The sequence below is a fragment of the Pelodiscus sinensis genome, chromosome 29 (genome assembly GCF_052426305.1).
Source record: "Pelodiscus sinensis isolate ZL-2025 chromosome 29, ASM5242630v1, whole genome shotgun sequence".
NCBI classification, from domain to species: domain Eukaryota; kingdom Metazoa; phylum Chordata; order Testudines; family Trionychidae; genus Pelodiscus; species Pelodiscus sinensis.
This window is the reverse complement of record NC_143080.1, coordinates 8,058,187-8,071,020: the sequence shown is the minus strand read 5'-3', so window position 1 is coordinate 8,071,020 and position 12,834 is coordinate 8,058,187. Positions and strand designations below refer to the sequence as shown.

General features: G+C 50.0%; 1 protein-coding gene across 9 annotated transcripts in view; it reads left to right on the top strand.

Moving 5' to 3' along the window:
- Window positions 1-12,834, top strand: part of ETV4 (ETS variant transcription factor 4) — a 64,966-nt gene that overhangs the window by 20,720 nt on the left and 31,412 nt on the right. For all 9 annotated transcript variants that reach the window (XM_075911130.2, XM_075911129.2, XM_075911128.2 and 6 more), the window contains one exon: window positions 10,347-10,400. In XM_075911130.2, the coding sequence (XP_075767245.1) occupies window positions 10,347-10,400 (54 nt within the window). The remainder of the gene's footprint in view (window positions 1-10,346; window positions 10,401-12,834) is intronic.

Here is a 12,834-nt window from a genome sequence, read left to right as displayed (position 1 = left end):
TTTCAAGGTCCCTTCCAGTTCTAGGAGATAGGCAATCTCCATTCATTGTCTCTGGGGTAGAGGCCGTGGGGAGCTCGGTGCAGGCGGTTTTGTGGTTTTCTCCCAAGTTTAAGCTTACATTGAAAAATAATAATAATCCCAGCCGAGAGAAATCACACCTTGCACTGGCTTTCATCCCGGCCCACAAGCAAGTGTGGCTTGATGAGGCATTAATTCCCGGAGCCCTGCTATTACTATTGAGTTGCTAGCGCTGTTAACCATTTCATTGTTCCTCCTCCTCCCAAGAGATGGAGGGGGCCCATGGGGAATGAGACTGCGGCTACTCAAACACCTTTCTCAGACAGCCTCTGGGTTATTCCGAAACACAGCGGCGCTTGCTATATTGATGAGGCTGTTTACAGTATCTTCAGCCGGAAGTGCAGGCCTCTTGGGGCGCGTGAGCTGTTGATTGTTATCTTTGTGAAGAGAGAGGTCAAGTTTTTGGCAGGTCAGATCAGCGGCCAATATGCTAGAATCGTCTTCTAAATTGCCCACCTGTGAGAGCCTGGCTACTAAATGCATCCTCTGAAATGTTCCCCCTCCTTTGAGTGACTTACAAACTGCAGCTTCTCCGTCAGTACCAAGCTGTCTGCTGGAACGATAGCTTTGCAAAGGCCGTGCCAAAAAAAGAGCGAGATAAATGCATGGAGGTTAGGTCCATCAATGGCTATCAGCCAGGATGGGTAGGGTTAGTGTCCTTAGCCTCTGTAGGCTACAGCTACACTGCTGGTTTTTTTGTGGGAGAGGCTATGCAAATCACGCTCCCATTTGCATATCTTCTTCCGATTCTTTTTGCGGAAGACGTTTTGCCGATAAAAAGCCCCACGTAGCCATTTGTTGGGGAAAAAAAAACCCTTTTCCGCAAGATCCTGTAAACCTTGATTTTTGAGGAATAAGGGATTTTGCAAAAAAGGGGTTCCCCCCCCGACAAATAGCCCCCTCTTCACGTGGCTTTTTATCAGCAAAGAATCAGAAGAAGATATGCAAATGAGAGCATGATTTGCATATCCTCTTCCACCAAAAAATGGCAGTGTAGCCATAGCCTGTTTGTCAGAGGCTGGGAGCGGGTGACAACGGAGGGATCACTTGATGATTCCCTCGTCTGTCCATTCCCTCTCGAGCATCTGTCATTGGCCACTGACAGCAGACAAGACACTGGGCTAGATGGACCTTTGGTCTGACCCAGTCTGGCTGTTCTTATGTGCAAAGACATAGGGGATTTTTTTTTTTTTTTTTTTTTGCTTCCAGGACTTTGGCATATCATTCCCAGCTTGAGTTTTGTCGGTCTGTAGCTATTTGTGTCACAATGAACTCTCTAGGGCTATGTCTAGACTGCAAGCCTCTTTCGAAAGAGAGCGTCTAGACTGCACACGGAACTTTCGAAAAAGCGGCTTGCTTTTTCGAAAGAAAGCATCCAGTGAGTCTGGATGCTCTCTTTTGAAGAAGCCCTATTTACATTGAAGAACGCCTTCTTTCGAAATAGGAACTTTCGAAAGAAGGCGTTCTTCCTCGTGAAATGAGGTTTACCGCCATCGAAAGAAAAGCCGCGTTCTTTCGATTTAATTTCGAAAGAACGCGGCTTGAGTCTGGACGCAGGGGAAGTTTTTTCGGAAAAAGGCTACTTTTCCCGAAAAAACCCCTGAGTCTGGACACAGCCTAGGATTCCAGGGTATTTTGTTTGTGGGAAATAATGAACCCTAGTTAGCACAAGCCACGTATATAGTCAGCTAACTTCCAAAAAAAGAGGGAAAGAAATTGAGGCCTGGTCTACCCTACAACCTTGCCACCTTATGCCAACCTAACAATGCATGCGTCTACGCTACCAGGTCCCTTCCGCCGGCCTACCTCGCCTGCAATGCTGACTTACTTACTTCACCTCCATGAGAGACACAGCACTTCATTCGCTGTTGAGGAGTCAACAGAGAGGCAGTGTAGACGCAAGTGCTGTGTAAGCTGATCGAATTGGCCTCCACAAGGTGTCCCACAATGCTCTGCTGTGACCGCTCTGGAGATTGGTTTCAACTCCATAGCACGGAACGCAGGAAACAGCCTGTTCCCCGTGAAAGCCCCGGGGAACTTTTGAATTCCTATTTCCTGTTTGATCAGCGTGGAGAACTCAACTGCGCATGGCAACTCAACAACCCAGACGTGCTCCCTGCTGGAGTTCCCAGGAGGTGGTGGATCTTACTGGGCAGTGGAGGGAAGAGTCTGTGCAAACACAGCTCAGATCCAGCTGTAGAAGTGTAGACAGCAGGGGCTACAGCCAAGGCACGCAGCAGTCCTATGTGAAAATCAAAGACCTTTGGCAGGCGTATCAGAAAACGGGGGAGGTGAACAGACCGGGGAGTTGACAGCCTCACCGGCCCCTGGGCAAAGTAAGGGGAGAGGCTCTGTACTCCCAGAAGGGGCGGGGCTTCACACAGAAGGGGCAGGGCCTCACGCGGAAGGGGTGGGGTTGGGGCAGCCAGCCCTCAGCTCTGCCCAGAGCATGGCATACCTCTCCCTTCCCCCAGCCCTCAGTGCTGCCTGGAGCACAGCGTGCGGCACTCCGGCGGTGATTTAAAGGACCCAAGGCTCAGTCATGGCCAGGAAGCCCAGGCCCTCTTGAACCACTGGGCTCCCAGGGAGTTGCCCCCTTTGTGTCTCCTCCCCACCACCATCACACACACACATTGGAGGGCCGGACCGTAGACATGTTGCTTCTACAATGAGCTGCACGTGGTTTTCAGCAGTGACTCCACCACTCCCCCTAAGCCCAGTGTGGACACCTCCCAGGAATGTGAATCCTCAGGCACCAAGGAGGAGGACATTCTAGGCAAGGAAGAGGAGGAGGAGAGTGGGAGGCAGGCGAGCAGGGGGATCCGTTCTCCCTGAGAACCAGGCACTATTTTAACTCTGGAGCCCAGGCAGTCCCCAGAGAACATGGTGGCCAAGCAAGATGGGGAAAACACCTCTGGTGAGTGTGCAATTCCAATCAACTGTAGACACTTCGGCTTGATGTTTAAGTGAGGTGTCATGCATATCTGCTTCCCGGCGGCCACACAGAGGGTGCCCCACAGAAAAGGCTGTGTGGGCACGCCCAGGGATGGTCTGGAAATCTTCCCTGGAGCTCCTTGTGGAAGGTTTCTAGGGAGGGCTGCCTTGTTTCTTCCACCCCTGGAGGGCACTTTCCCAAGTCACTCCAGTATTAACTCATCTGGCCCCATTGCGACACACAGCATAAGGACAGGTGTGTGCCACATGCCTGCAACATCTGCTTGCTTGCCACCTGTCCCCCTCAGAAGACATATCACGTAGGGGCACCTAAGGGAGACGGGGGCAGTTTTCAGTACAAGTGCTCAGACTACAAACAATAAAACATGACTCCCTCCACCCATGGTGATTTGTGGGTCCCTCCGCCACAGTTTCCCTGACATGCTGGAGGTTGGGAGAAGGGAACTCAGAATCTGCAAGCAAGCAATCCCTCTCCCCTCACCCATTCCCAGACTCTGATAGAAGCCAGGGACACCATCCCTATACATCCTGGCTAATAGCCATTGATGGACCTAACCTCCAGGAATGTATCTAGTTCTTTCTTGAACACTGTTAAAGTCCTGGTCTTCACAACTGCCTCTGGCAAGGAGTTCCACAGGTTGACCGTGTGCTGCATGAAGGAAAACTTCCTTTTGTTTGCTTTAAACCTGCTACCTATAAATCTGCGAGTCTAGGGCAATTACTTCCAGCAGCATTAAGGGGAGGGAAAGTGTTCTCTTGGGGCTGCCTTGCATTTTGCACGCCTCACAGTGGAAAGGCCTTCAGCCCAGCCTCCACACGGGCAGAGAGGCTTTCGCGGGTGAGACGATGGAAAAAGAGAACACGTTCATGTTCAGCGAGATAATGAACACCTCCGGGACAGCGGGGATGGAGCTCAGAGCCTGGAGGATTTCAGTGTCTAAAAACCTGGACATGGACTTGGGGAGCAAGCCAGGAGCATGTGCGGGCCACGCAGGAAGAGATGCTGCGGGTGAAGAGGAACCAGCCGGACATGCTGAGGCATCGGGTTGAGCTTCAAGAAAACCACTTGAGGCGAGACGCCGTCTGCAGAACAGCCTGCCAACATAGACCTATTCCCGACCCCCCTCTCCCCTCAAATGGTCTCTTCCACTCAACAGCGGGGGAGGGAACTCAGAACACGTAGCAGCCATTCAAAGACCTTTGATGGGCCAGACGTCTGTGCTTTCACGGACAAGTCGACTCGATTTCTCCCCTCCCAGTTTGATCCCACCATTTGCCCCCCGTTAAATGATTTCCCTGGGTTTTTTTCAGTTTCTTTGTGTGTGCAATAGCAGTGGGGGTTTTGAGAAGGAAATGCTCTTTCATTATTCCACGCATGAAGTCGCTGGGGAGTGGAAAGGAGCAGGGAAGCTGCTGCAAAGGAGATTGCATGGGAAGGGCCAACACAGATAAGCCAGGCTCGTTACTGTGGGTCGTTACTGGACTAACATAACATAAGAACGGCCATACTGGGTTACGCCAAAGGTCCATCCAGCCCAGTGGCCAATACCAGATGCCCCAGAGGGAGTGAATCGAACAGGTAATGATCAAGCGATGTCTCTCCTGCCATCCATCTCCACCCTCTGACAAACAGAGGCTGGGGACACCATTCCTTACCCAGACTGGCTATTAGCCATTAATGGACTTAACCTCCATGAATTTATCTCGTTCTCTTTTAAACCCTGTTATAGACCTAGCCTTCACAACGTCCTCAGGCAAGGAGTTCCACAGGTTGACTGTGCACTGTGTGAAGAAGAACTTCCTTTTATTTGTTTTAAACCTGCTGCCCATAAATTTCATTTGGTGGCCCCTAGTTCTTATATTATGGAAACAAGTAAATCACTTTTCCTTATTCACTTTCTCCACACCACTCATGATTTTATAGACCTCTGTCATATCCCACCTTAGGCTCCTTTTTTCCAAGCTGAAAAGTCTTGGTCCCTTTAGTCTCTCATATGGGACCCATTTCAAACCCCTAATCATTTTAGTTTCCCTTCTCTGAACCTTTCCTAATACCAGTATATCTTTTTTGAGATGAGGCAACCACATCTGTACGCAGTATTCAAGATGTGGGTGTACCATGGATTTATATAAGGGCAATAAGATATTCTCCGTCTTATTCTCTATCCCTTTTTTAATGATTCCTAACATCCTGTTTGCTTTTTGGACTGCCACTGCACACTGCGTGGATGTCTTCAGAGAACTATCCACGATGACTCCAAGATCTCTTTCCTGATTTGTTGTAGCTAAATTAGCCCCCATCATATTGTATGTATAGTTAGGGTTCTTTTTTCCAATGTGCATTACTTTACATTTATCCACATTAAATTTCATTTGCCATTTTGTTGCCCAATCACTTAGTTTGGTGAGCTCTTTTTGAAGATCTCCACATGGGCACAAAGGCCAGGGTTTTCAAAGCCTGCTACTGACCTTGCCTGGCATTGCCCTGATATCTGGCTGCTCAAAACTGGCTGTCAACCTAGCCACCGCCATGCCCCATCCCTGCAGAACTGTTTCTTCCCTTTGACTCACAGATATTATGGAGCCTGCAGCAGGCTGTGATAACAATGGGGGTGCTGCCTTCACGGCTATCTAACCTAGAAAACAATCTGCTCCAGTAACTCTTTAAACACATTCCTCCAGCATGCTGCACCCATTCACCTATTGTTGAACTGCTCCTTGCTGTGGTCCAGGTGGCTTCATGAGCCATGGGAGCAATGGGAAGGCTGGTTTCCCGGGATCTCTGCATTTCAACGTCACCAATGGCTATTTCACAGTCTGGGAAGAAAATCCCTGACTGCAGTTTTCTGAGCAGACCTGTGTGGCTAAATAGGTGTGTGCTGTGCACTATTCCCGACCTTCCCATGGTGATGTCCATGAAATGCCCGTTGTCATCCACCTGCGCTTGGCTGTCAACCTAGCCACCTAGACAACAGACGGATGTCCGTTGTCATCCATCTGCCATGGAGAAGGAACCCTTTCAGTGTGAGTATTCTTTGGCACGGTGGTCTGGTGCAAGATCAGAATAGGTTCTATCTGTCACCCCACCCACAGCTAGGGAACCCAAGGAAACAACAGACCAGTCAGTTTAACATCTGTGCCAGGGAAGATAATGGAGTAACTAATTAAGGAATCACCGGAAGCAGACGGACAGAACCGGAGCCGGCTCTGGCAGGGAAAGGCATGATTAGGGGCACCCTGAAGGTAGGGCGGTGGGAGGAGTCTGGAAGATAATAAGGTGATGGGGAGCAGCCAGAAAGGCTTTGTAAAGCACAAATCACGTCAAACCAATCCAATAGCTTTCTTTGATAGGATATCCAGTCTTGTGGATGAGGGAGAAGCGGTGGACGTGGTTTACCTAGACTTTAGTAAGGCATTTGAAACAGTCTCGCATGATCCTCTTATCAATAAACTAGGGAAATGCAACCTAGATGGGGCTACTATAAGGTGGGTGCATAACTGGCTGGATAACTGTTCTCGGAGTTATTATTAATGGTTCACAATCATGCTGGAAGGGCATAACAAGTGGGTTTCCACAGGGGTCTGTTTTGGGACTGTCTCGGTTCAATATCTTCATCAATGATTTAGATATTGACATAGAGAGTATGCTTATTAAGTTTGCAGATGATCCCAAGCTGGAAGGGGTTGCAAGTGCTTTGGAGGAGAGGGTCATAATTCAAAATGATCTGGACAAACTGGAGAAATGGTCTGAAGTACATAGGATAAAGTTTAATAACAACAAATGCAAAGTGCTCCACTTAGGAAGGAACAATCAGTTTCACACATACAGAATGGGCAGCAACAGTCTAGGAAGGAGGACGGCAGAAAGGGATCTCGGGGTCGTAGTGGAGCACAAGCTAAATATGAGTCAACGGTGTGACACTGTTGCAAAAAAAGCAAACATGATTCTGGGCTGTATTAACTGGAGCGTTGTGAGCAATGTAACACCATGGTCCGGTGATGTGGTGGGAGCCTCAAGGGTTAAAGCCAACTACCCAGTGAAAACTACTGGATGATGATGAAACAAATGATTTTTTATTAAATGGAATGATTCTTTTATCAAAACCAAATAACTTTCAAATGATTTTAAAAAACAAGCAATTACCTAATGCTTATACAGGGTGCAAAAACCTAAACTTAGCTATACTTAACTAATTACAAACTTCTTTGGTTACAATTCAACTATACCAAATCATTGTTTCTAATTCTCTTAAGGCAACGCAGCATGCAAGCAAAAAATACAAAAACAAAGCCAATATAATGATGATAAAAGCTTCGTCCACAGACAGCCCCTCTATGGTTATTTCAGGCAGCTGGTGGAGTTAGTTATTAATCTACCTCTACAACTTAACAACTCCTGGGTTACTATTTTTAACACCTTATACTTAGCCTAAATACAACACCACTACACAACACAAGATTATACAATTTACACAGTGTGGTTAATAGAACTCAGTTACACTTTACAGAATTACACAGTGAAATTAACACGATTCAACTGTTAACTAAACCAATAACTAATATATTTAAGCAATGCTTACAAATTCAGCAACGATAACAGCACAAAGACACACTAGAACTCGGGGCATGCTCAGGACTCACGCACCCCTATCTTTGACTCGAAGGGTGGGGAGGCGGCCTCAGGGTTATCAATCCTTCAGCTGGGCAAAAAAAGACACGGGCCCTCAACACTCGGAACCTCGCCGAACAAAGGGGTCGAGGTTCTTTTATAACATAACCTGATATCCGGTACCTTATTAGGATTTGTTCCCTGGCCGGGCCTAATAGGCTGGTAATGAGGTAATGTGCAATATTGCCCTATAGGATTTTTCATGATGCCCTCCTGATGGCCCCATGGACAGTGCCAAGTGCGGGCATAGTCAGTGTGCATGGCAGTTGCGTCTTAGCTCCCTATGCCTACCTCCCTACCTTCAAGGACCGGTCAAGAGAGTCTTAACTATTTCTTGCAGCTGTCTTTTCATGCTCACCTCCCTATTTTTCAGAGCCTGTAAGTCCCAGGATGCCTGTAAGATTAAATTCCGTTTACAGAAAGCTGCATTGTGCTTCCCATGCTCCTCTGAGTATCTCACGGTCTGGGTTTTCTGTGAGGGGCCTTGTGTAGCAGGATGGGCTATACGCGAAGGCCATGGTCAGAAAAAGCCTGCTTTACAACAAGCAAGGCACGAGAAGTCATTCTTCCTCTCTACTCTGTGCCGATTAGGTCTCAGTTGGAGTATTGTGTCCAGTTCTGGGCACCACATTTCAAGAAAGATGTGGAGAAATTGGAGAAGGTCCAGAGAAGAGCAACAAGAATGATGAAAGGTCTAGAGAACATGAGCTATGAGGGAAGACTGAAAGAACTGGGCTTGTTTAGTTTAGAAAAAAGAAGACCGAGGGGGGACATGATAATGATTTTCAAGTATGTAAAAGGGTGTTACAAGGAGGAGGGAGAAAAATTGTTCTCCTTGGCCTCTGATGATAGGACAAGAAGCAATGGGCTTAAATTGCAGCAAAGGAGGTTTAGGTTGGACATTAGGAAAAACTTCTTAACTGTCAGGATGGTTAACACTGGAATAAATTACCTGGGGAGGTTGTGGAATCTCCATCTCCGGAGATATTTAAGAGTGGGTTGCATAGACATCTATCAGGGTTAGTGTAGATGGTGCTTTGTCCCGCCATGAGGGCAGGGGACTGGACCTGATGATCTCTCAAGGTCCCCTCCAGTTCTAGGATTCTATCACTGCAAAACCCTCCACTACATCCTCCACGTTGCTCAGAGTCCCTGCCCTTCTTAGCAAAAGTCATTTAATGGCCCTGCCCCTGCCCGCTTGGATCACAACAGCTTCCGTGGGTGGATTTGCCAACTCTGAATTGATTTCCGACTGACCGGCAGAAATCTGGCATTATTAGCTTCCTCGGAGAAATCACCACTCGCTTCTTCGCTGCCAGAGAAGGTCTCGCTTTCGTGTTGCCGCACTTCAGGGCCAGGGAAAATTCTACACAAAGTTCCTGGAAAGTGGCCTTCTGCATTCACTGCCCATCCTCCTATAGCTGTGTAACAGGGTGATTCCCACCAGTCGCTGCTTGTTTTCCGGGATGAGGAACGACGCTCCAAGGTGTTCAGCTGCTGGGTGACAGCCAGCGGCAGCCGGGTGTTGTTTGAAGCGGGTCTACTTGCATGGCATCGCATTGTTCTGCGTATGTGATACTCAGCTCTGAAATACTGCAGGAGAAGGCGCGAGGTGTTTGTAACAGAGTTGTTGACTCGAGTCCCACGACTTGAACTCAAGTCGGACTTAAGTCGCCTAGGTGACTTAACTTGAGACTCTACTCGGGTTCATTGTTTGTGACTTGAGACTTGATAATTTTGTTAAATCAACTTGGTGAAAAAATTGTCTGAAAATGCCGTTGTTGTTAGTAACAAACCACCCACAGAGGCGATCATGGCCCTGTCTCCCAGCTGGACTACTACTAGTTAGCAAGTACAATTTATGTTAATAAATGAAAACAGATAGTGATTATTTTTATTTATCAATACTGATGGCTTGTACAAAATTGACTTGACATTTTTTAAATTAAGAGTTGAGACTCGGCTTGGGACTTGACTTGAACGTGGCTTGAGGGACTCGAGATTCGACTTGAGACTTGAACTGTAGTGACTTGAGACTCGACTTAGACTTGACAATGACGACTTGAAGGCAGCACTGGTTTGTAATGCTCACAAGAGAGCACAGTTGAGCATCGTCCGTGTTTCTCGGGCAATGGGGCGAACCCCGCCACGCCAGGCTTTCAGAAATAAAAGCCACAATAAAGGACGGGTTGTTTGCCATTGAGGTGAAGGTGGGGAGGGAGGGAGAAAGGTCAAAGCCATGTCCCTCCCCCCACAACAATGTTTTGGCCCCATGAGGCTTTGCAAGCCCTTCCCAAAACCACCCGGGGCTAGTTGCATTGTGGGATAGCTACCACAGCGCACTGCTCTGCTGGTGAAGATGCACAATGAGCGTGGACCTGCCCAGCTGACTTAACCACGTCAGTGGCTGGCAGGAGACTGCGTGGGTGTGTCGCCGTGCCCCGTCCTTGGCGGTCTGTTCACGGGTGACTCGGCAGGATTGCAGCAAAGTGCTTGTAATTCTGAAGGGAAACCCGTCCTGGGCCCGAAAGCACCTTCCAGCCGAAAGCTCTGCTCTGGCCCGCTGGGGCTCATTTTCACCTTCCGGTTTCATTGCAGCCTGCCAAAGCCAATTCTCCTCTTCTCTCTTTCTGCCCCTTTGCAGCTCAGGTTCCAGACAGCGATGAGCAGTTTGTGCCTGACTTTCACTCAGAAAACCGTAAGTACCAGGGGAAACGTGCGGGAGGGGGAAAGGGGGCAGGAGATGCTTGAACCGAACTGATGTATCAAGGATAAGATCACCAAGGCCAAGCAAAGGCACCAGCTCCCCCCTGCATAACCCAAGGCAAAGGGACAGTGCCCACCTCTCCCCTTCTGGCCAAGACAAAAGCACCCCCCCCCCCCCATCTGAGCCCCCGCCGAGGCATTTTGGCACATTTCCCCACCACAAAGATGCTAAGGGCTGCTGGTTGGTGGTAGATGTGGGGGGGCGGCGAACGTCCAGCAGCTACAGCAGGTTATTGGCATGAGCAACGCCTTCCCCTAGATCAGGGCTACTCAATTTTGGAAGCCCCGGGGACCCCAATGTTATGCACAGCACACGCCGAGGGCCGCAACGTAAGTGTGGTTGCATCTACGTGCAAATATATATGCAAATATATGCAAATAGCTTTTTTCACACTGACGGGCATGAATACAAAGATTCAGCCTTAAGCCGTAGCGCTGGACCCAAACGTGGCCAGTGTGAGCCAGACAGGACCTCTCAGGCTCTGCCCACAAGGCTAAGCAGCCAACACTTCCCACAATGCCCCGGCACTCCCAGCACCTTCTCCCTGGGGCTAGAAACCCGACACCCTGTACCCATCTGTTCCAGCCAGCCCGTCCGCTTGCATCTGTTAACGCTCGCCCCGCCTAGGAGATGCCTTGCCATTGTGGAGCATGTTCCCAGTGGAGACCAAAGTTATTGAGCAAAAAAAAAAAAAAAAAAAGGGCACTGCACCTTTAAATAGCCCCATGTTCCCATACCATACATGGTAGGGGAAAATTGTCCCCACCAGGCTTTCATACAAGGGAAACAGGAAATACCGGACATTTCATATGTCCAGTATTTGCTGGTTTTTTTTGTTTTTTTTCTTTAACCGGAGAGGGGACCCAAATAACAGACAGTCGGGGCAAAAACCGGACACCTGGCAACCCAAATTCTCCCTGGAGGGAGACTAGGGAAGATAAAAAACGGGGGAGGAATCCCTCTTTATTTTTGGTTATAATCATGGGACTCAGTCCAGCCAGCCTCCACCTCCGAGTGCTGAATAGGCCCTAAGGATCATCACTACTCGCTAGCTGGGGACCCAGATGCAAGGTGACCCAGGCTGGGAAGAGAGCCCCGGAATTCCTGTCTCCATGCTCCATCCCGTTCTCCACTCCAGCAGGCCCCTGTGCTGAGCTCCGCTTGCGTACGTGGCAAGTGGGTGGTATTAGGAGGGCCTAGCTGGATTCTCATCTGCATGGGCAGTGGGTGACAGTCCAGCTGGGGAAGGCAAGCCCCAGCCCCACCCCTCCTGCCTCTAGAGCCAAGCTCCGCCCACCTCCAGCCCCATGCTTCCTGGCCATGTGGAAGGCAGGGCCAGCTGTGCTTCCACTCTGGCCTGGCCCTTCCTGGTGGCCGGGGAAGCAGTGGCCTTCCCCGGTGACGACCCCAGCCTTTGACAGCTGGGGCGTGTCGGCAGTTTTGGGAAGGCTGTGCCTTCCCTTGCCTACATTACCGGCCACCCATGTTCATATGACTTAACCATGTAACTGGGAGCCCTTGCCTGTCCCATCCGGTCAGAGCCCTGGCCTGTCCCATCCAGTCAGAGCCCTGGCCTGTCCCATCCAGGCTAGGTTGGGCGAGACTCACATGAAGCCACTGTTGCGAGAAGCGAGGCTGCGAGCCAGAGCCTGGCTTTCCCCTGGTGTGTTTGGAGCGGCGGGACGTTCCTGCGTGGGACCATCTCACCGTAACGGAGAATGGAGGGGAGAGGGAAGTGTCCAGCCCTTCCAGGGAACCCCTCCTCCTTTCCGTGTCGGCCCATGAAGAAAAGGACAAAGCGCTTTTTTTCGGCTCGCTCCCCTCTCGCTGGGCTTTGGCCTTGCAGCACCGGCCCAGCGGGCGCACGGTCATATGACTTCTCTCTTCCTCCGGGCTGACCCGGAGCTGAGGCGAGGGCCGGTCCCATGTTTCCTTCTGAATGAATGAGCCAGTTGTAATGTGAGAGCCCGTTCCAGCTCGTGGGGGCCGGAAAGGGTTGGCCGCTCCTAGCACACTTTGCTTCATGAGGCTTGAATGGAGCTCAGTGTGCTGAGGGGAGGAGAGGGGGGGCTTCTCTCCGTAGACAGCTGGTTCTATCGTTTCTGTTGACTCTGACACACGGCTTGAGCTGTCCCAGACAGAAGGGGAAGGAGTGGACAGAGACATGTCTTCTCCGCCCCTGCTGCCAGGAGCGGTGCTGTTGGCACAGATGTCGTGCGTCCGACCCTGAGTCACTCCCAGGTGTGGGGCAGGCCCCACAGCGGGAACTCGCTCCTCTTCAGGCTGAGCCAGGAGAAGGCCACTTGACGGAGACCGCTGGCCACCTCGGAGGCGGCCACAGGATCAAACCCTCCCCCAGAGGGAG